This window comes from Dromiciops gliroides, chromosome 1 (genome assembly GCF_019393635.1).
Source record: "Dromiciops gliroides isolate mDroGli1 chromosome 1, mDroGli1.pri, whole genome shotgun sequence".
In the NCBI taxonomy this organism is placed as follows: Eukaryota; Metazoa; Chordata; class Mammalia; order Microbiotheria; family Microbiotheriidae; genus Dromiciops; species Dromiciops gliroides.
In genome coordinates, this window is record NC_057861.1 from 470771084 (window position 1) to 470792990 (window position 21907).

General features: G+C 33.6%; 1 protein-coding gene across 1 annotated transcript in view; it reads left to right on the forward strand.

The window, feature by feature from the left end:
* The window catches only part of TMEM232 (transmembrane protein 232), a 154874-nt gene that overhangs the window by 5093 nt on the left and 127874 nt on the right, over positions 1–21907 (forward strand). Inside the window, exons 2-5 of the mRNA XM_043997281.1 lie at positions 1966–2077; positions 4917–5022; positions 13436–13593; positions 21088–21187. Coding sequence (XP_043853216.1) covers positions 1966–2077; positions 4917–5022; positions 13436–13593; positions 21088–21187 — 476 coding nt within the window. The remainder of the gene's footprint in view (positions 1–1965; positions 2078–4916; positions 5023–13435; positions 13594–21087; positions 21188–21907) is intronic.

A 21907-nucleotide genomic window follows, 5' to 3' on the forward strand; every position in this document is an offset into this window, starting at 1 on the left:
TGGTCTAATTGGCCACAGTGGGACACACTGTACATTGACCCCAACATAGTGATAATCATTTTGGTCCTCTTTAACTATGAAGGACAAAAACTAACCAACCAATTGCCTCTAGAATCAAATGTGAAATATTCTGTTTGGTTGGTATTCAAAGACCTTTATAACCTAGACCCCTCTTACCTTTCCAGTCTTCACACGTATACTCTTCAAACAAGTAGCTCTAGGCCCCTTGCTATGAACAAGATAATTCATCGCTCAACTTGGCTTCCTGGCTTCTTCCTTTAAGTTTCAACTTTTACAGGTAGCCTTTTACAACTCCTCTTAATTCCAGTATTTTGCCTTAAAAAGGCAAATTATTTCTTATTTATCCTGTATGTACCTTTGTAAAAAATTTTTTTGGCTTATTATCTTCCCCATTAATGTGCGAACTCCTTGAAGGCAGGAACTATCTTTTGCTTCTTGTTGTATCCCTAACACTTAGCAAAGTGTTTGGCACATAGTAGGCACTTAGTAAATGTTTATTGATTGATATACACATGGAATTCACGTAATGGTTGTTTCTAAACTGTCAACAACAGGGCAGACTATATGATATAATCCCTGAGGAATTTAGTTTATATAAATCTCATTTTTTGTTGTATCCTCAGTGCCTGGAACATAGCAAAGGGTTAATAAATGTTTGTTGATTGATTGTTTAAATTAAATAATTGGGGTCCCATTACCTTCTCATTGACAATTTGCTTTCTTTGTATCATTTGAATTGTGTGTTTTATAGTTGAGAGTTCTTAATTCAATATTTTCAGATAGTACTACAAACATTCTAGGTTTAGAATATTTTAAAATATTTAATATGTTTATTTTAAAATAATATTTAAATTAACAAATGGTTACCTACCTTTCATAGTAGAATTATAAATGGAAAAAGTTCTAATGATTCTTCCTCTTAAAGCCCTTTGAAATTTTTACATTTACTTACTATGTCTTATATATCTGTCTGTTCTTGGATTCAGCCACTATTGGCTTGCGGGGAGGCTTTCCAGGTTCAGAGTGACTGAACTGCTGACTCCCATCTGGTTTAGAACTCCTTCCCTTATTAGACCCCTTGCAGGCTTTGGGCTAGAGGGTAGAATAGAGTTCCCACTTTATTCTTAATCTTAGAGTTACGCAACTATTTTTTTTTTTGGCTTTTGAACTTTTTTCTTGCACAGTAGACAACTGATGCCTGCTCGCCACCCTAAGGTGTAGATCCATCAGTCTGATCTCAAACTGGGTAGTCAGTGACAGAGTTGCCAGATGACACCCATTCCTACACTCTATACTAGTTCAGGGATGTCCTGAAATCTCTTCCTGACCTGATGCTTCCCCCTGTGGTGACCAAACTCTGTCACTGGGAGCTGTAATGCTAGCCTGATCCCATTCTTAGTGTCTTTAGACTTTTCTGCCCAGACTAAGCTGCAGTGGGCTGGAAAAAATGACTCCCTCTGACTTTTTCTTGGATTTCACTATTATAATTCAGTCTTAAGCATTTTCTAGATCTTTGTGGAGGGGGCTTGGTAGGGAAGGTAAGCTGTATTTCTTCCTGCCATTACACCATTTTGAACCTTACCTGTTTCTCCTCTTCTCTCAAGTCCCAATTCCACTCCTCTCCTTAGCAGATGACCTCACTATCTACTTTACTGAGGCTGTGAGGTAGAAGTCATCTACATGAGCTCCGTTATTTCTCCTCCTACATATCATTTCAAAATCTATTTAAGCTCTCACCCATATTGACCTCCTCAGAAGATGAGGATACCCTTTTGCCAAAGTTTTTTTTTTAATTAATTTTTTTTTCTATTGTCAAGCATTCATTTTTTTTCTTCCTCCAAAATCTCTCCTATTTTTTTCTAGGAATATGTTATGTTTAACATTTTGAACCTGATTATTTAGAAAACAACAGTGATAACCATAATAATTTTTTTATTTGTTTAGAAAACCTTTGTTAATCACAAAAGAGTTCATCAAGAAGTTCAATGACACAGAAAATCCAGAGGAAAAGAAGCACTTACAGGACCAGGCTAAAAAAATGCTATTTAGATGCAAGGTATTGCATAGTGTTTATTTGATTTTCTTTTTCCATTTAGTGACAGCTTACCTATGTTTAAAACCCGGCAGAAAAAGTTGAAATAATAATTTGCTTGTTTTCATTATAAATCATCAGGAATAAAGATCAGAATTAAAGACTAATCAAATTGTTCAGTATCAGATGGCTTATACAAATCCCACAGAAATGATAACATGATATAATCTATTAGTGACATCAACTCTAAATATCCAAAGTTAAAAGACATGATTTTTGTCAGTAGAGATTGGCCCTTACCTATAAAAAGCACAAAGATTATGCACAAAATCTTGTTCACCAAATGACGATAATCCTCGATAGTAATAGCTGTTAAGTTCAAAGAAGCAATGGGATAAAAGCACTTCTTTGTACTTATGTCATCATATCTGTTTATCTGAAACAGTTCAGTGGAAAGAGCTATGGATATTTATGAAGGGCATGCATTTGAATCCTAGCTCTGCCACTTAATACTTATCAAGTCATTCCTCTTCCCTAATCCAGAGTTTCTTTAACTTTAAAATGTTGGCATTAAACCAGCCCTTAGGGATCCCTTCTGCCTCTAAAATCTATGGTCCCATGACATATGGCACTATGGCAATATTAGAGCGACATATCTTTCTCTGATAATGTAGTACACAACAATTTGGGAAAGAAAATGTACAATGCAATTAGTTTTTATTTGGGAAAAATAGATTTTCCTTAACTACTGGTCCACATAGGTGGCAACTCAAAGGTAATTCAATTAAGGCCAAGAGATTAATCAAGAACTGAAGGGAGATTATAGCCATCATGGTCCTACGACACCTCCTAAACTCTGTTGAAGATATAAAGATATCGCTACATTTTCCTGAACTGAGGAAGATGAAGACACCAACCTAATGCCAGGCTGTCTCATGTCAGGACATTCTGAAGAAGGCTGAGTTACTCGTTAGAAAAACACCATTTCCAGGGAATTTTTTAGTATAGCTTGCACTCCTAGAACAATTCAATAAGGTAATAGGAAGGAGGAACTAGAATTTTTGATGGACCTGAGTTTAAATCCAGGCTCTGGTACTTACTTTCAGTTATGTGACATTGAGTAAGTAACATAAGCTCGTTGGGCCTCAATTTCCTTAATGTAAAAATGAGGAAATAGGACAAGGTTGTCTCATACAGTTCTAAGTCTTCTGGTCCTAACTATTGACGCCTAGCTGGTAACTTGTGACCCTCTCTGCGTGTTGGATTCCAACTTGGGCTTTTTGACCACAATGCCATCTTTCCTGTCACACAACTGCAACTCAATTTGCTTATGCTAATGAGGAGTTTTAGTCTCTGACTCTAGCACCAATCTGTTTTTGCTCTGACCTTTGCTTGGATTTACCTGGTATCAACTTCTACCTCACATGAGCAAGACCGTAACACCAATGTCTTTGCACCATTTTCATATTTTCATTTCTAATATATGCTCTCCCATGATTATGAATATCATGCACTCCAGTGGGAAATTCCTGAAACTCGCCCTGATTAAATTAGCTAAAATATGATCAACGCAGGGCCCTGAAGAAGTGGGTAGGGTATTGATGGAGGCTGCAATCACTCCAGGCAAGCTTAATCCCTACAGTTTGGATTACTATCTTTCTCTGTCCCTTTAACATTTATTCCACAATGGTAATTCACAATGTTTGTTTTCCAGCCAAATTTTTAATAAAAATTTTTTTTGTCTTATTTCATTAGCTTCTGTTATAAAACAGATGCAGTTTTTTTTGCAGGGGACAAATTAGCCCTGGATTATCCTTAAACTATACTTAAGAATGAACAAATCCTTTAAAATAGTGTATTTAAAAGAAAGCAATTGCCTCATAGAATGGTAGTTCTGAAAGGGATCTCAGAGGATCATCCAACCCCTTCATTACACAGAAAGGAAAATTATTTGCCCATTGTCACATAGCTGCTTAGTTTTGACAAATCAGGGATCAGAGTAGCAAATATAAAATTTCCATTTGATATGTTTAAAATCAAAAAGAAAATGATATCAAGATTAGCAGAAAAATAATTATGAAGGTTTTTTATTTATAATCTTTAAGAAAACAAAGGGATTGGGGCAGCTAGGTGGCACAATGGATAAAGCACCAGCCCTGGATTCAGGAGGACCTGAGTTCAAATCTGGATTCAGACACTTGAAACTTACTAGCTGTGTGACCCTGGGCAAGTCACTTAACCCTCATTGTCTCCCTCCTAAAGCACAGGGATCTTTTAAGCCACTTGTTATGTTACTGGTTCTTATTCAGAGTGTTCACCCAAAATATTTCATTGATAAAAGATAAGCACTTACCCAACATTTAATATAAATTCATGAAAACAAATGTATAATACATTGAAATGTATAAATACATGAAACTTCAAAATGATGCTTAATGACTTCAAAGTGTACTTTGGTTACAGTGATTTAAGTGATCTGTAATCAACTTTGATAAGTCATTGTCAATAATAATATTGATATTTTCAAAATATGTAGAATAATTCTCTAGATTTTAAGATTAATAAAATATATTGAAAAATCACAATATAAAAATGATAAAGGTAAACATCTAGCAGATGATATGCATTTCTAACCTTGGGATTGTCAAGGATTATTTTAAACAACCAAACTTTTATAAAAAATATAATTTTATAAATACTAAACACATTAATATATCCTTTTATTGTTGTTGTTCTTTTAGGGTGAAAAACTCTGAAAGGTTTGTAGGTATACCTGTTAATTACTGCAACTTTTTATGATGGGCTGCCCTTCCCCATAAACATACTTTTCACATTTTGTATTTTACCCTTTCTCCAATAACAGAGAAGATTAGGACTCAGCAGCCTGGGTGTGGGTAGTCATGTAGATCTTCCAGCTGCATGGACAGAGGCAGTTTATTTGGCCCAGTGTAAAGGAGAAGTCCAGGAAGGTACTGTACTGTAAGCTCTAATTATATAACTACTCTAAGTGTTTTTCAGTCAAAATAATTTTGATTCTCCCAGTTATAAAAATTGTGACTACAAAGCCAATACAAGGCAAATATTTTTATGTTTTCTTTATGTACAAAGGAACTTTATGCAAACATCCTAAAATAATTCATTTTTCAAGTTTTAGAATATAACCTACATTGGCTGACATAGTGTGATGGAAACACTGATGAATAGTTAAAACAGAACTAGTTTCGAATTCTGTCTCTGACACTTAGTAACTATGTGACCGTGTACAAGTCAATTAAAGAATGCTTATTGACTCATTGATTTGAACTGCACTTTCCTTATTTGTAAAATGAGGATAATAATGCCCATATACTACCTACCTCAGTACTTTTGTAAGATTTAAATGAGTTAATTAAGTACAAGTGCTTTGAGACCTTAATGTGCTTTATCAGGTGGTTATTAAAAATAAGGGCTGTGCCCATATCTTTATTTTGTAATAATTAATATTTACAGTACCTAGAACAGAGATATTTATAGCTAGACAATAAATGATTTTGATGACGATAAAATTAGGCTATATGTTTACCAAATGTATACAAAATGTTGCCCCTTCAGTCTGCCACAGGAAATATCCATTCCCATCTATTTTTGTTGGAGGATTACCCTTTCCTTCTGAAAGGAAAATAATAATAATTAGTAATAAAAATAATAAACAATCTCACTTTCCTTTCATTACTACAAGTACTGCTATAGCAAAAAGCACTTGCTATTATTCTTCAAACCTCTTTTCCTCTGCCCGGCCTAGTCCTACAATACTTACCTTACTTCAGGGATAGCAGTTCGGGTCTATGGTGTCAGGGATAGATTTTGATGAGAACAACAAGGGGGAAAGAGGACAAAAGGGAGAGAGAGAATGAGAGAAATCTCAGTTTTTAACACCTTCAGGATTGCAATATTCTATACTTATCTCCTTCATGAAAAAGAAGATCCAGGGGTCTGGTCTAATCTGATATGTCTGGCTTGGCTTGTGCTGGCCTTTGTAATGTAGTGATCAAACATTTACTATTACTTCAACCTGGAGGAACAATAACAAAATCAAGATGATTTAGGCAAAAAAAAAAAAAAAACCTAAGGGAAGAGAATTTATGCGGAGTGTCAAAGATTCTTGCTACATAAAGGGATAAAGGGAAGAAAGACCAGCTAATAGGCAATGCAGAAGTACAGAACTGACTGAGAAAAGACCAGAGAAACGGATTCTTTATATATTTTAGTGAATACCAGTAATAAGTTTTATTGTCAGGCTCCTTGACACTTCAACTTCTCTTCCTCTTGTTATGTTGTATTGATTTTATTTTTTCATAGCAGTTCAAACCCCTAGAAGACCTCAGAAAGATTATGTACTTGCTTTATAAACAGGGGATAAGGAATTCCATATGGGATTGTCCATGTGTAGAATAGCAGAAAGAGAAATAGGCCATAAATAGAAAGAGACATCAGAGGGAGGCTCCCTGATCCATATACAGAACATTAATGGGATAACATTATTATGTCACATAAAAAATAAATCATGGCAATCCCTTATATTTGTATAGGGCTTTATGGGCTGTCAAATATTTTATATACATTATTTAATTCCAACAACAATTCTGTGAGATAGGGCAGGTATCATTATCCTTATTTGATGGACAACAAATCTTAGATACAGACAGGTTAATTGATTTGCTTCAGGCGAGAAAAATAATAGCAGAGCCAAAATGAAAACTCAGATCTTCTGTGACTCTATATCATTCTTACTTGTTAATCTCATGGTATCTTGTAATCTTTTTTGAGTTCACTGCCTTTAACTTCGGTTATGCACTAAATCATGTTAATTACTACCAAAATCTAAAATTGTGGTAAGTTTTCTGCTTGTGCTGATGCTTAACTCTGACAAATAAAATAGATTGCATGGCTTATTGCCAGCTCTCAGCAAACTGCCAACTCTTGCCAGATGACACTGACAGTGAAACCTTAAAGAAGTTTTCTATGACCTCTAGATTATTTTTCTTTTTTTAGACCCTATTCGGTACTGAGCAGTTAGCCTGTTGTGCTTTTTTTTTTTAATTTAACTGCCAGCATCTAGTCAAGATGGCAGAATAGAGGGAGCATTCTAGCCCCACCCCCCCCTCTCTCATTCTCTCTTTCTATGTTCCCCTCCAAATTATAAAGTAACATGTCAAATTGAATTCTGGAAAGCAGCATAACAAAAGTTAAGGGTGAGACATTTTTACAGGCCAGGAAAACTTAGGAGTTTAGAAAAAGTCTGTGACTTGTGGACTGTAGCAGCACCAGAACCAGCACCAGCACCACTACCAGCACCACTACCAGCACCACATACACTAACCCTACCATTACCCTCATCACCCCTACCTCCCACCCTCCACAGACAGAAAGGAGATTGGTTTCTGGGTCAGAAAGAATTGCAGAGGACCTCTCTGCTAGCACTGTGCATAGAGCTGGGAGCTATTTTGCTGAACGGCATGCCAATAAATGGACAATCTAAAAGAAATGGTTGAATATATACAAAAATTTGCCCAGATCAACAGAATAGGAAATAGAATACTTTAAAAAATTAAACCCATAAATGAGCTCTTTATGAAAAAATCCCCAGGACCAGAATTGTTTTACAAGTGAATTCTACAAAACACTTAAAGAACAAATAAGTTTCCTTCTATATAAATTATTTTTTAAAGGGGAGTAAAGGAGGAGTCCAAACAAAAATTCCTTCCATGACACAAATATGGTTTTGATACCTAAACCAGGGAGAGCAATGACAGACAAAAAAACTTGACCATATTCCCCAATGAATATTGATGCAAACATTTAAATAAAATACTAGCAATTTGTAGCAATATGTCACAAAGATGATACACTATCAGCAGGTTGGATTTATATCAGGAATGTAGGGCAACATTAAAACCATAACCAAAATTAACCAAATCATAACGAGAAAAATTATGTGTGTGTGTGTGTGTGTGTGTGTATATATATATATATATATACACACACACATATATATATATATATATATATATATATATATATATATATATATATATATATATATATATATATATAAACCTATATCAGATTACCTGCTGTCTAGGGGATGGAGGGAGAAAAATTTGAAATTGGAAATCTTATAAAAACAAATGTTGAAAACTATCTCTACATGTAACTGGAAAATAATAAAATATTTTATTAAAAATAAAATTATATGATTATATCAATATATGCAGAAAAAGCCTTTGACAAAATACAACACCCATTTTAATTTTTTTAAATACTTGAAAATGCAAGAATAAATGGACCTTTTTAAAAAAACCGATTAGTATCTATCTAAACCCAAAAGTAAGCATTATCTATAATGGGATAAACTAGAAGCCTTCCCACCAAAATCAGGGGTGAAGTAAGCATGCCCATTTTCACCACTATTTGACACTGTACTAGAAATGCTAGTTATAACTGTAACAAGGGAAAGAAATTGAAGAAATAAATATAGGCAGCAAAGAAACAAAACTATAACTCTTTACAGGTGATATGATGGAATAATTAGAAATCCCTAGAGAATCTAAAAATTCAGGTGAAGCAATTAACAACTTCAGCAAAGTTGTAGGATACAAAATAAATCCACATAAATCATTACCATTTCTATAGGTTACCAAGAAAAGCTAGAAGAAGAGATAGAGAATTTCCACTGAATAACAGCAGATAGTATAAAATACTTAGGATTCTTCCTGTTAAGATATATCCAGGAACAATATGAACAAAATTACAAACTACTTTTCATACATATAAAGGCAAATCTAAATAAAAGGAGAAATATTAATTGCTCATGGGTAGGCCAAATCAATATAATCAAAATGACAATTCTAACTAAATTAAAATATTCAGTTCCATAACTATCAGACTCTGAAAGAATTCTTTTATAGAGTTAGAAAACTAATATCAAAATTCATCTGGAAGAATGAAAGGTTAAGAGTTATATCTGAGAGGGTCAGGCATAATTCTTCAGGAATTTTCATATACTGGAAGAGACTCAATGTCCACTTTCATAGACAATAGCTGTGTTAATATAGTATTTTTATTTTATAATTCATGTTGTTCCCCAAAGACATTTTAATCAAATTCCGCTTTTATCTCTAGCCCTAACCTCTTTTGTTTCAACACAGGCATTTTGTGACCCGTTTCTTATGACCTAGATTTAGACCTTCACCTTATATCCATTTTCTTTGACTCCATGTAACTCCACTACATTCGTAGTACAATATTGATTAATAATGGTTATAATGGACATGGTTGCTTCACTCCTGATGGGAAGACTTCTAGTTTGTCCTCATTGCAGATAAAACTTGCTCTAGTTTTTCTTTTTTCTTTTTTTTTTAGATACTACTTGTGAGTTTAAGAAAAACTTCATTTAATCCTGTGTTTTCTAGCACAGGATATTGTATTTTGTTAAAAGCTTTTTCTGCATCTATTGATATAATTATATGATTTTGTTATTTTTGTTATTGCTATGGTTAATTGTGCTTATAGTTTACCTAATTTTGAAGCAGGCTTGTATTCCTGGTGTAAATCCCATCTACTTATATTGTATGAATTTTGTGATATATTGCTGTAACATCCTTGCTAGTGTTTTATTTAAATTTTTGTATCAATATTTATTTGAGAATTTTGTCCATAGTTTTCTTTCTCTGTTTTTGCTCTTCCTGGTTTAGGTATCAAAACCCATTTGTGTCATGATTATCTCTTTTAATTGGGTCAATTTTTACCTGAGATCATGATTTTACCCTTGTCTTTTCATTGCTTAAGATAAAGCATAATAGTTTCTGCTCCAGCCCCTTATTTTTATTCTTTCTTAGTGTTTCTTATAAATAGCACATTGTTGGTTTCTGGTTTCTAGATTATTCTGCTTTCTACTTCCATTTTATGGGTAAGTTCATCCCATTAATATTCACAATTATAATTGCTATTTTGCTCCATTCTACTTTCTTCTGTCTAACCTCTTCTTAGTCTCTGCCTCTATTTTTGTCTCTCATTATTTCTCTGTCTGTCTCTATCTTTTATCTGTCTCTGTCTCTCTCTTCAAAAGTCCATTTTACATCTAGCCATAGTCTCTTTTAATTTGTCCTCTCCTTATTATACCCCTTTCTTTCTCTTACTCCCTTCACTTCCTAATTTACTGTAGGGTAAGATGGATTTCTTTACCAAATTGTGTTTGTATATATAGTCTTCCCTCTTTAAACTAGTTTTGATGAGAGTGGGATTTAAGTGTTTCCCACTCCTCCTCATTTTCCCCTCCATTGTAACCATTCTTCCTTGCCTGACTTTTATGTGAAGACTGTTTTCCCCATATTTCTTCTTCCATCACCCTTCAAATCTATTTTCCTTTTTTTCTATTTCATTTATGTTTCCAGTCAGTTGTTTTTCTTATTAGATAGTTCACATTTTCTTTATACTCTTTACTTTTTTGTTGTTGTGTATTTGTTTCTTTATATCTCATGGAATCAGCTTCAACTACCTCATTTCTAATTTTTTTAAATAAAAATATTTTACTATTTTCCAGTTACATGTAGAGATAGCTTTCAGCATTTGTTTACATAAAATTTCCAATTTCAAATTTTTCTCCCTCCTTCCCCTCTCTCCCCCCCTCCCCCAGACAGCAGGCAATCTGATATATATATATATATATATATATATATATATATATATATATATATATATATATATATATACACATACAGATACACAACAACTTTAAACATATTTCTACATAAGTCATGCTATAAAAGAAGATTCAGAGCAATAAGGAAAAACCTCAAAATAGAAAAACAACAGCACCAAAAACAAAAAAATAGTATGGTTCAATCAGCATCCATATTCCATAGTTCTTTTTTTTTTCTGGATTTGGAGGGCCTTTTCCATCATGAGTCCCCTGTAACTCTCTTGTACCATTGAATTGGTGAGAAGAATCCAGTCTATCACAGTTGATCAACACACAATGTTGATGTTACTGTGTATAATGTTCTTCTGGTTCTGCTCATCTCACTCATCATCAGTTCATACAAGAACTTCCAGGTTTCTCTGAACTTCTCCTGCTCATCATTTCTCGCAGCACAATAGAATTCTATTACATTCATATACCACAGCTTGTTCAGCCATTCTCCACCTGATGGGTATCCAATTCCTTGCCACCACAAAAAGAGCAGCTATAAATATTTTTGTACATGTGGGTCCTTTTCCCTTTTCTATGATCTCCTTGGGAAAAAGACCCAACAGTGGTGTTGCTGGGTCTAAGGGTATGCACAGCTTTATCGCTTAAATTGCTCTCCAGAATGGTTGGATCAGTTCACAGCTCCACCAACAATGCATTAGTGTTCCAATTTTTCCACAGCTTCTCCAACATTTATTATTTTCCTTTTTTGTAATTTTAGCCAATCTGACAGGTATCAAGTGGTACCTGAGAGTTGTTTTAATTTGCATCTCTCTAATCAATAGTGATTTAGAGCATTTTTTCATATGCGAATGGATAGCTTTGATTTCTTCATCAGAAAACTGCCTGTTCATATCGTTTGACCATTTCTCAATTGGGAAATGACTTAGATTCATATAAATTTGATTTAGTTCCCTACATATTTTAGAAATGAGATCTTTATCAGAAGTACTGGCCATAAAATTTGTTTCCCAGCTTTCTGCATCCCTTCTAATTTTGGATGCATTGCTTCTGTTTGTACAAAACCTTTTTAATTTAATGTAATCAAAATCATCCATTTTGCATTTCATAATATTCTCTATCTCTTGTTTGGTCATAAACTGTTCTCCTTTCCAAAGATCTGATAGGTAGACTATTCCTTCCTCTCCTAATTTACCTATGGTATCACCTCTTATGTCTAAATCATGTACCCATTTTGACCTTATTTTAGTATAAGGTGTAAGATGTTGGTCTATGCCTAATTTCTGCCATACTATCTTCCAGTTTTCCCAGCAGTTTTTGTCAAATACTGAGTTCCTATCCCAGAGGCTGGAGTCTTTGGGTTTATCAAACACTACATTACTAATGTCATTTACTACTGTGTCTCCTGTGCCTAGCCTCTCATTTCTAATTTTTAAGGATTTTGTTCAGTTGGGTTCTATGCCTATTTTATCATTTAGTCAATTGTGGTTTTTAATGTGTTATTGTCTTTAGTATTTTTATGCCTCTTTTGCCAAGCTGTTAATTCTCTTTTCATAATTTTCTTACATTGTTCTCATTTCTTTTCCTAATTTTCCCTCTACCACTCTGATTTTTAAAATCTTTTAGAATCTCTTTCTTTAACTCTTATATGAATTGGGGGGGGGAGCTTATGTCCAATCTGCATTTTTCTTTGAGTTTTTGTTTTTAGCTTTTTTCACATCTTTGTCTTCTGAGTTTGTGTCTTGAGTTTCCCTGTCACCACTGCAGCTTTTTAGAGTTAGGTTCTTTTTGTTGTTTGCTCATTTTTACAGCCTATTTCTTGACTTTGAACTTTATGTTGGAATTGAGTTTTGCTTACCTGGGAGGTGGGGAGTAATTGTCACTCTTTCACAATTCAGACTTTTTTGTCGTGATTTTTTTTCATAATTAATTTTGAAAAATCTGTAGGTTTTTGGTGCTTCCAACATAGTGTCATCTGGGGAAGGTTGTGGTTACTAGTCTTCTTTTCTTTGCTCTTGTCCTTACCCAGGTTCTCAGACCACAACTTTTCTCTCCTTTGGAACTGCCACTTGGAACCAACGCCCTTGTTCCTTTGTGACTGTGCTTCTTTTTGTCCTGGAAGTGGGTAGAACATTGTCCAGTCCTGTACCCAGTACTAGCACAGATGTCCCCTGGAATCATTTTCTGAACAGTTGCCCAATCCCCTACCATCTCTGGGCAGTGAGAGCTACCAATCCTACTACTGCTGCTGCCACTATCCCCAGAACAGCCCCTAAGACCTGCTGCTGACATTCCTGTCACCACATTTTGTTCCTAACTAGCCCCCTCTCTAAAGCCACAAGCCTCATCTTTCAACCCCCTAATTTATCCTGGACTAGACAAATGTTTCCCTAAACTTCTGTTTCCTATGTTATCTTAGAATTGAATCTGGCAAGTTATTTTTAAACTAACGTTAAGGTAATATTGGGAAAGTTTGCTCCTTTTACTCTGCCATCTTCAACTTCTTTCCAATTGTTACAAGTAATTCAGGGATAGATGAAGTTCTACAAGATTATTCAAATCACTGTTTATTATCTTAAATCATTCATTGTATTAGGTGACTAAAATAACAAGTTTGAAAGCCACAAGATAATAAATTTTAAAACAATACCAAGATTTTATGTGTGCTCATTCTCATATTTTTAATATTTCAGAAGCTCTAAATATGCTTTGTACTTCTTTGGATCATGCTTCCTTGAACTACAGTCACCTGACAACATTATTTTTCATTGCTGAATCAGTTCTGTATAGAATCTGTTGTGATGCATCCCAGAAATCATATTTATACTCAAGTGAAATAAAATTGACAAAGGTACTTTAAAATTGCCATTTTTTCTTAATTTGCTACATGTATCCACATATTATTTTAGGACCTAAATGGGCTTTTTGTTTCATGATGAATTTTCCTCTTGTGCTTTGTTTAGTTTTCTCTTTCTCTCTTTAATACATACTTTATTGTTTGAGATGATATAATATATCTAGAGGCAGGAGAGGTAGCTTGACATAGTGGTTGGAAAGCCAGCCTTGAAGCCAGAAAGACCTGGGTTCAGTTATAGGGTAATTCACTTAGCCTCACAGTACTCTATGAAGCTCCCTAAGATGATAATTTGCCAAAAAAGTGCCAGCCTCTTTTGAAAGACTATGTTTCCTCACCTGAGGAACTTTAAAAAAATTTTACCAAATAACATAAAGGTTGAGTCTCTATCCTTATCCTCCTACATAGAGGTAGATTTTTTTATAGAGATGGCCTCTGAATAAGGAAATCCTGCCTCTGTCACATATTGGGTGTGTGACCCTGAAATTTATTTGAGCTCTGGGAAACTCTAAGACTATAGAGAAAGTAGTGATCTTTGTTGGTAGAGAGTTTCTTATCAGGTAGTACCCTAAACTGATGAAATCACAAGTCAAGTACTCATTCCTATAATGCATAGTGATTTTTGTTTCATAATTAAAAAAGAAATGCTTGAATAATCTTAATTTTAACAATGTTCTTCTATAGTTAGTCTTTTGTTATTTGGTTTGATATTTAAATCTTCTCATTCATAACATGAAATTGATACTTATTTTTATGTAATGGATTATTCCATTAGTATTAACCTTTTTTGGGGGTGAGCAATAAAATGTGAAAATACACTTTTGGTTTTAGCTCCTACTTTATATGCTACTGTGATTATCTTGTGATATCAGTCAATATGATAATCATAATTGATTATTATTTAAATTTTGTTTAAATTTTTCTTTCACATAGGAAAAGTCTATTTTCTCTCCCAAATACTTCCCTTCCCTGCAATGAAGATGTGCAGTCAAACCAAAAAAATCTCTGCTCATTAGCTATGTCCAAAATATGTCTTAATCTGTACTATAAGTCTGTCATTAGTCTGTTGGGAGGGACTTACCATGTTTTATCATTATTTCTTTGGAAACATAACAGACCATAACATTGATCAGAATTGTTAAGTTTTTCAAAGTTGTTTGTCTTTTATGATATTGTTATTGTATAGATTATTCTCTGACTAAATTAGTTCGTATCAGTCTTCCCAGGATTCTTTGAAACTGTCCCTTTTATCACTTATTACCATACATTTCATTTATTTATCATAATTTGTTCAACTCTTTCTCGTTTGATGTAGAATTTTTGTTTACAGTTCTTTGATATCACAAAAAGAGCTTCTTTAAAGGTTTTTTTTTTGGGGGGAAGGGAGGGCTTTTAGTTTGGGGATTTTGTTTTTTACATATGAGTCCTTTTCCTCTTTCTCTGATCTCTTTAGGATATAGGTCTACTAGTGATATTGCAGAAGTTAGTACCTTGTTGGCATAGTTCTAAATTGCTTTATAGAATGGCTAGATCAATTTAAAGATGTATGAATAGTGCATCAACATGTCTGTTTTCCCATAGCCCCTCCAACTTTTGTTATTTTCCTTTTTTGTCAAATTTAGCAATCTGATGAAGGTGAGGTAGAACTTCAGAGTAGCTTTCATCTACATTTCTCTAATTATTAGTCATCTGGACCATATTTTTCCCTCATGTAGCTATTAATACCTTAGACTTCTTTCTGAGAAAACTGATTATTCATATGCTTTGGCTGTTTATAATTTGGAGAATGGCTCTTATTATAAGTTTAAGTCAGTTCCTTATATATCTTGGGAATGACTCTTATTAGAGAAATTTGTTGGAAATATTTTTTCCAACTAATTTCCCTTCTAATTTTAACTGAATTGGCTTTGTTTTGTTCAAAATGTTTTACATTTCATATGGTCAAAATTTTATGTGATCCTTTCTATGTGTGGTCACAAAGTCCTCCCCTATTCATAGATCTTGCTCTTTTGATTTATATATGATGGCATACTTTATGTTTGAGTAATGTATTCATCCAGACCTTTTCTTGGTATGTGATATAGGATGTTGATCTATAACTAATTTCTGCCCAAAGGCTTCCAATTTTTCCCCCAGGAGTTTTTACCGAATAATGAGTTCTTATTACAGTAGCTCGTGCCTTTGGTTTTATCAGATACTATGTTACTGCATTTATTTGCTTCTGTATATTTTATACTAAATCTTTTCCAATAATCAATATAAGTATTTTTAAACTGATAATAAATCATTTCATGGGTGCCATAGGATTCAGGCTTACCTTCACTTTCAGTAAGATGTCCCTCTAATCCCCACTCTATGAGCTGCACCCCCTCGGTTTCTCTTCTCTATAGGCTGCTGGCTGAGTAGGAAACCCTTGGGTACCAAAAAGTTAACATGGGAGCTATAGTTTGTGCCATAACTATAATAGGACCTGTGGCTGAAAAGCATATTGTTTGGAAAAAAATAATTTATAAGCAATTTACAAAGCTAAAGTTGAGGTGACCTGTGGATTATTTTAATTGACACTTTTGTTTTCTGTGTCAGAAGTTCTGGGCAGTTTTTGTGCAAATTTCATATGGTATTCAGATTTTTGTATTTGTCATGTTCTGGGAGAACTATAATCCTTAAATTGTCCCCATGTGTTCTATCTTCAAGAGCAATATATTTTTACTTATTTGGAGTTCATACCTAATTGTTATGTTATTAATTTTTGCTTCTCTTGTGTCCTTGTTTTTTTGCTGGTTGTCCTTCATTTCAGTGCATTTCCATTCCCTATTAGTTATCATTTCTTTAGTAAGACTTGCGATTCTGACTTCATCTTTTTCTATTCTGCAAATTATTTCTGCTGTGAAGACCACACATTCTACTTTCCCAATTCTTATTTCTTTTTAAAACCATTCAGAAACATCCTCCTCTGCTTCCATTCTCTCTTGGGAATCCACATTGTCCTTATGACTCATCAGGTATTGATTAATATTCTTTTGTCTTGCAATACTTTTTACAGATGTCTGCACTTTTTGCCTGATCTGTAGGACATACTCCCTTTTTCTCTTAGCATCTTCTTTGTTGATTTTTCTGCTTATGCTCAAAATCTTCATTTATATTTTCTTCCTCTTGAGATCTTCTATGGTTTCATTCTCTCTTCATTTCCCCCCTCCCACCATTTCCTTGTATTGCTTACTTTCTGAGTCCTTCCCTTTAAATGGTGGTTTCTATGGAGGCTGCATCTCAAAATCCCTCAGCTTACCCTTATGTGGAGCTATTCTTGGTTCACCAGCCTTGATCCTTGTCAGGTGATTTCTGTGGGGACAAAACTGACTATACCTTGATCTGAAACTGTTTTCCTCAGGCTTAGTGTAATGCCACACAGACAGATGTGTTTGCTCTCCCCTTTTCTTCTGTTCCTCCATTCTCTTGCAGAGTTCTGTTGAGTCATAGAGCTCTGTCATGCGGACATGACTCAGAAAGACTTTCAATGCCATTTAAACAGAAAGTAATTTAATCTGTAGGGCCTGGTCATTAGGGTATTGCTTTTACTATATTCTGCCTACTGGATATATTCACCTGGATGTACCAACAATTCAAAATAGAAATGCCAATGCATTATCCATTCCTCCAAAGTCTGTACCAACTTTCCTATGTCTGTTATTAGTAATGTCATTCATTTAATCACCCCTGCCTCACAACCTAGAATTATTTTACTCATCCCTTCCTTACAGACACCATTCAGTTAATTGTCAAGTTTTGTTAATTAAGCGTTTACAAAGTTCCTCACATATACGCTGTTCTTTTTATTTCCACTATAACTATTTTAATTCACATCCTCATTACCTCTTACAACAGCCTCCTTGAAACCTCATGACACTTGACATACCGCCCCCCCTTTTTTTAGCAATTATCACTTGCTAAATTATCATTTGTGCATTTGTCCTGCTTCCTTTACTATTTTTAAAGTTACTTTATAGTATTGATTATGACTTTTTTCATTTTTTATCTTCTATAGTGAGTGCCTTGTACATACTGAGTGCTCAGTAAATGTGTTGAATAAATGATTAAATGAATGACTACATTATTATTCCTTTTAATAAACTACAAGATCTTTAAGGACAGGGGTTGTCTTACTCATCTTACTACATCACAGGTACTCATTAAATATTAAATTCTTATTAAATTCTTATTAAAAATAAGATTGAATTAATGAGTATCTTTGAAGTATTTAGGAGACTGATTCATCTTATCAATAGAAGACTAACTATATACTATATCCAGAAGTCTGCAAGAAGCAAGTTGTTTGACAGCTTAAGGAATATATTTTTAAAAATTATACTTTCAGCAAATATATCAAATTACTATTTACAATTAATTACAGAAACAGAAATTCACAAAATATCAACTTTGGAAGCAACATCAGGGGTCATCTAGTACAGCCCATACCTAAGCTGAAATCTCCTTACAATATTCCTAAAAGACTGTTTGAAGACTTCCAGTGAAGGGGAATCTACTGCTTTCCAAGGAGCCCACTTCATTTATGAAAACCTCTAATTGTTAGAGTTATTTTATTTATATCAAGTCTAAATTTTGCCTTAGCATGCCTAAAAAATAACACCTAAAATGTGCTTCTCTGCAACTTCAGCTCATAACTTCTGATTAATCACTCTGGGACCAAGCACAGTCAGACTGGTCCCTCTTCCATTTAACAGGCCTTAAATACTGAAGACAGATATGCATATCCCTTTTCACGCTTTACTTCTCTTGGTCAAATAGTTTCTTCAATTAATCTTCATCTTACATGGTGTCCAAGCCTCTCAGCACTCTGAACACTTTTCCATTGGGAACTCTCAATTTTCTTCTCAATGTTCCACCTAAAATTTAAATCACAAAATTTAACAGAATACTAAAGATAAGATTTGTAAAAGGCAGAGTACAAAAAGACTATTATTTCTCTTATTTTGGGTATTATTTGTTTCCATTTAGTTTTGTATTTCATTGGCTTTTTTGATTCATTATTGATTCATTTTGAACTTTTAGTCTACTGAAATCTTCAGAGCATTTTTACTTGAACTATTGCTGACTTTTGTTTCCCTGATTCTGTATTTGATACGTGATGTTTTGAATGCAAGTGTAATATTTTCATACTTATACCTATCAAATTTCATACCTAAAGTGAAAGTCTTTTTTTAATGCCTCATGTTCATGTGGCTTCTCAGAGGTCATGTTGAGAGTACTAAAGCTTTGTCAAAATCCAACCCTGGGCAAGTCACTTAACCTTGTTCATCTCAGTTTCCTCATCTGTAAAATGAGCTGGAGAAGGAAATGGCAAACCAGTCTAATATGTTTTCCAAAAAAAAACCAAATGATGTTGTAAAAAGTTGGACCCAAATGAAATGACACAACAGCAACAAGTGAAGCTCATGTGCTGTTTTTTGGTTATTTTTTTTCTTTTGTCATGTGACTAGCCCATCTTTTTCACTCAAAATTATTTCAAGGTATCCTTTAATATACCACTTTCTCATAATGCCCTGTTTTTGATGTATCAAACATCCACTATGATTATTTCCATTTTCCTCTGGATTATGTTCATGTTTGTATTTCATAATGGTATGGATTTATGTAGATATAGATATATTATATAGCTCTCCCATATAAATATATATATACATATGTGTACACATATACACATCAATATGTATAGTATTCCATATGCATATATATAGACAGACATATATATGTAAATATGCATATACATATATATATATACACACACATACCTATATGGAAAGTTATACATTTAAATATACACAAATCCATGGATGAGGTCTTTAGGTCTAGAAAAACAGGTTTTTTGTTTTTATTTTTGTTTTTGTTTTGTTTTGTTTTTGCAGGGCAATGAGGGTTAAGTGACTTGCCATGGGTTACACAGCTAGTAAGTGTCAAGTGTCTGAGGCCTTCTTGAATCTAAGGCCGGTGCTTTATCCACTGTGCCAACTAGCTGCCCCAGGTATTCCTCATCCATTTAGTTTTTCCTGTGTTAGTAGATAGGGCACACTCTTGTGATTAGTTGTGGATTTTTTTTTTATTTGGTTGGGGTTTTTTGTATGCAATCAAGGTTAAGTGCCTTGCCCAGAGTCATACAGCTAGAAAGTATCTGAGGTCACATTTGAACGCAGGTCCTCATGACTCCAGGGAAGGTTCTGCACCACTTAGCAGCCTTATGACTAGTTTTGAACTACGAGGACTTAATGCAATTAACCCAGTATCATCTGTAAATAGAAGCATCTGAAAGAATTCATTATCTATAGGAAATCCCTCTTCAACTTCAATTTTGCCTCAGATCTTTTCCATGTCAGTGACTAATACCTTTGGCATATATCTCAGGTTTATGTCTCACATTAATATAATCAAAAAGTTTTAAAAGGAAGTTAGTTATCTCTGTCATCACATCTTTCAAATAAGCTTTTACAATTTTGACATATGAGAAATCTTGAAGAGCCTTTAAGGTAGCATTCTGCTCTGTCCAGTCAAATGCTTTAGAACAATAGACAGCAAGCAATAAGCACAGTGGAATCTTATGTTCTTTGAAGCTTGCCATGGAATGGTTACTTTTAAAAACTCTCAACAAGGATGTCCTTGATGGGAATGTATATTAATCTTAAAAATTTTATAAAGCTAGTAAAGCAAGTTAGTAGTTGTTGATATTCTCTTGGGTTACCTTCTTGGTATAGTCAGGAATATATTGAATTAAATTAACTTTAAAAAAAAAATCTAATTCATGGAAAACTTCCAGCTGAAGAATTATGAAATCAGGGGCAGCTAGGTAGCGCAGTGGATAAAGCACCAGCCTTGAATTCAGGAGAACCTGAGTTCAAATCCGACCTCAGACACTTGACACTAGTGGTGTGACCCTGGGCAAATCACTTAACCCTCATTGTCCTGCAAAAAACAAAAACAAAAACAAAAAGAATTATGAAATCATTTCAATAAACTGCAATATTAAATGTTGCATATATATCAGTTTCCATGTCTTATGTTCCTGTTGCCTCTTGGAAATGAGGCAGCAATAATTTATAATGTTTATTCTACCACATTTATGATTCCTTATATTTTAAGAAATATATGCAGATGAGGGAGGGATTTATTTTATATATTATTTTCTATGATGCAACTTTTCTAGTACATAAAATACATATATGTATATACATATACATTTCAACATGATCTTACCATTTAATTGAACTTACATCTCAAACTTCATGTACTGTTTAAGTCTATTGGGACTGAAAAATACTTTCAACTAAGTAGCATCATAAAAATATAACCACATGGTGTAAACATTCTCATTTTGTAATTCTCTAAATAATATGCTCACAGTTTAATTGATTTAGTGTAACAATGGATTCACTTTCTGTTTCTGTGTTTTTGTGTGTGTGTGAATATGTATGTGTGTGTTTACAGATTGGATTTTTGACCTTTTTACGACTCTTTGTTTATCACCTGTATGGTAATCTAGAAGGTTTTGAAGAACAGCTAATTAGACTTCAACCGTATTTATATGGTAGGATCTCTTTTTATTTACTTAATTTAAAATGGTTTATATTGCATGTGGAAAATCCAAAATTATCATGATAATCCTGAATTATATTTGTTTACATAGAAAAAATTATTTAGCAGAATAAGCATAAGGCATTTTATTGAACTATTCTTAAATTAAAATGTATATACAAATGGAACTTTTAAAAAAGAATGTGGGAATAAATGAAAATGATTGTTGCCTAATAATAATAACCCCAGAGTTTTACCCTAGATAAGAAACAAAAATATTTATCTCCTTGTCTTTGCAGAGATAGAGGACTATGGAGGACATTACATATATATCACACTTTGTTGATATATAGGTTAGTCTTGCTGAACTGCTTTTTCTCTCTCTCTCTCTTTTTTCTATTCTTTGTTACAAGAAATGCATTGTTCAGTAGGGGACAGGAAATGAATATGTTCAGCAATGAATATGATGTAAAAACAAAAGATATCATTGTTTTGTTTAAAGAAAGATTGAAAGAGTACTGAAATATTGTTGTTATCATTGAATGTATCACCAAAGTAAATAAATAAATGAAGAAAGCAGCTATTGATTTTAGGGAAAAATTGTTTATTTCCAATTCTTTCTTATAAGTTCTTATTTATCAACATTAGTCATTATACTAGCATATTTATTTGAAATCATGCCAAACTATAGAAGGACTTTTCTATCTAAATTTTAAGTAATGATTTCCATGAA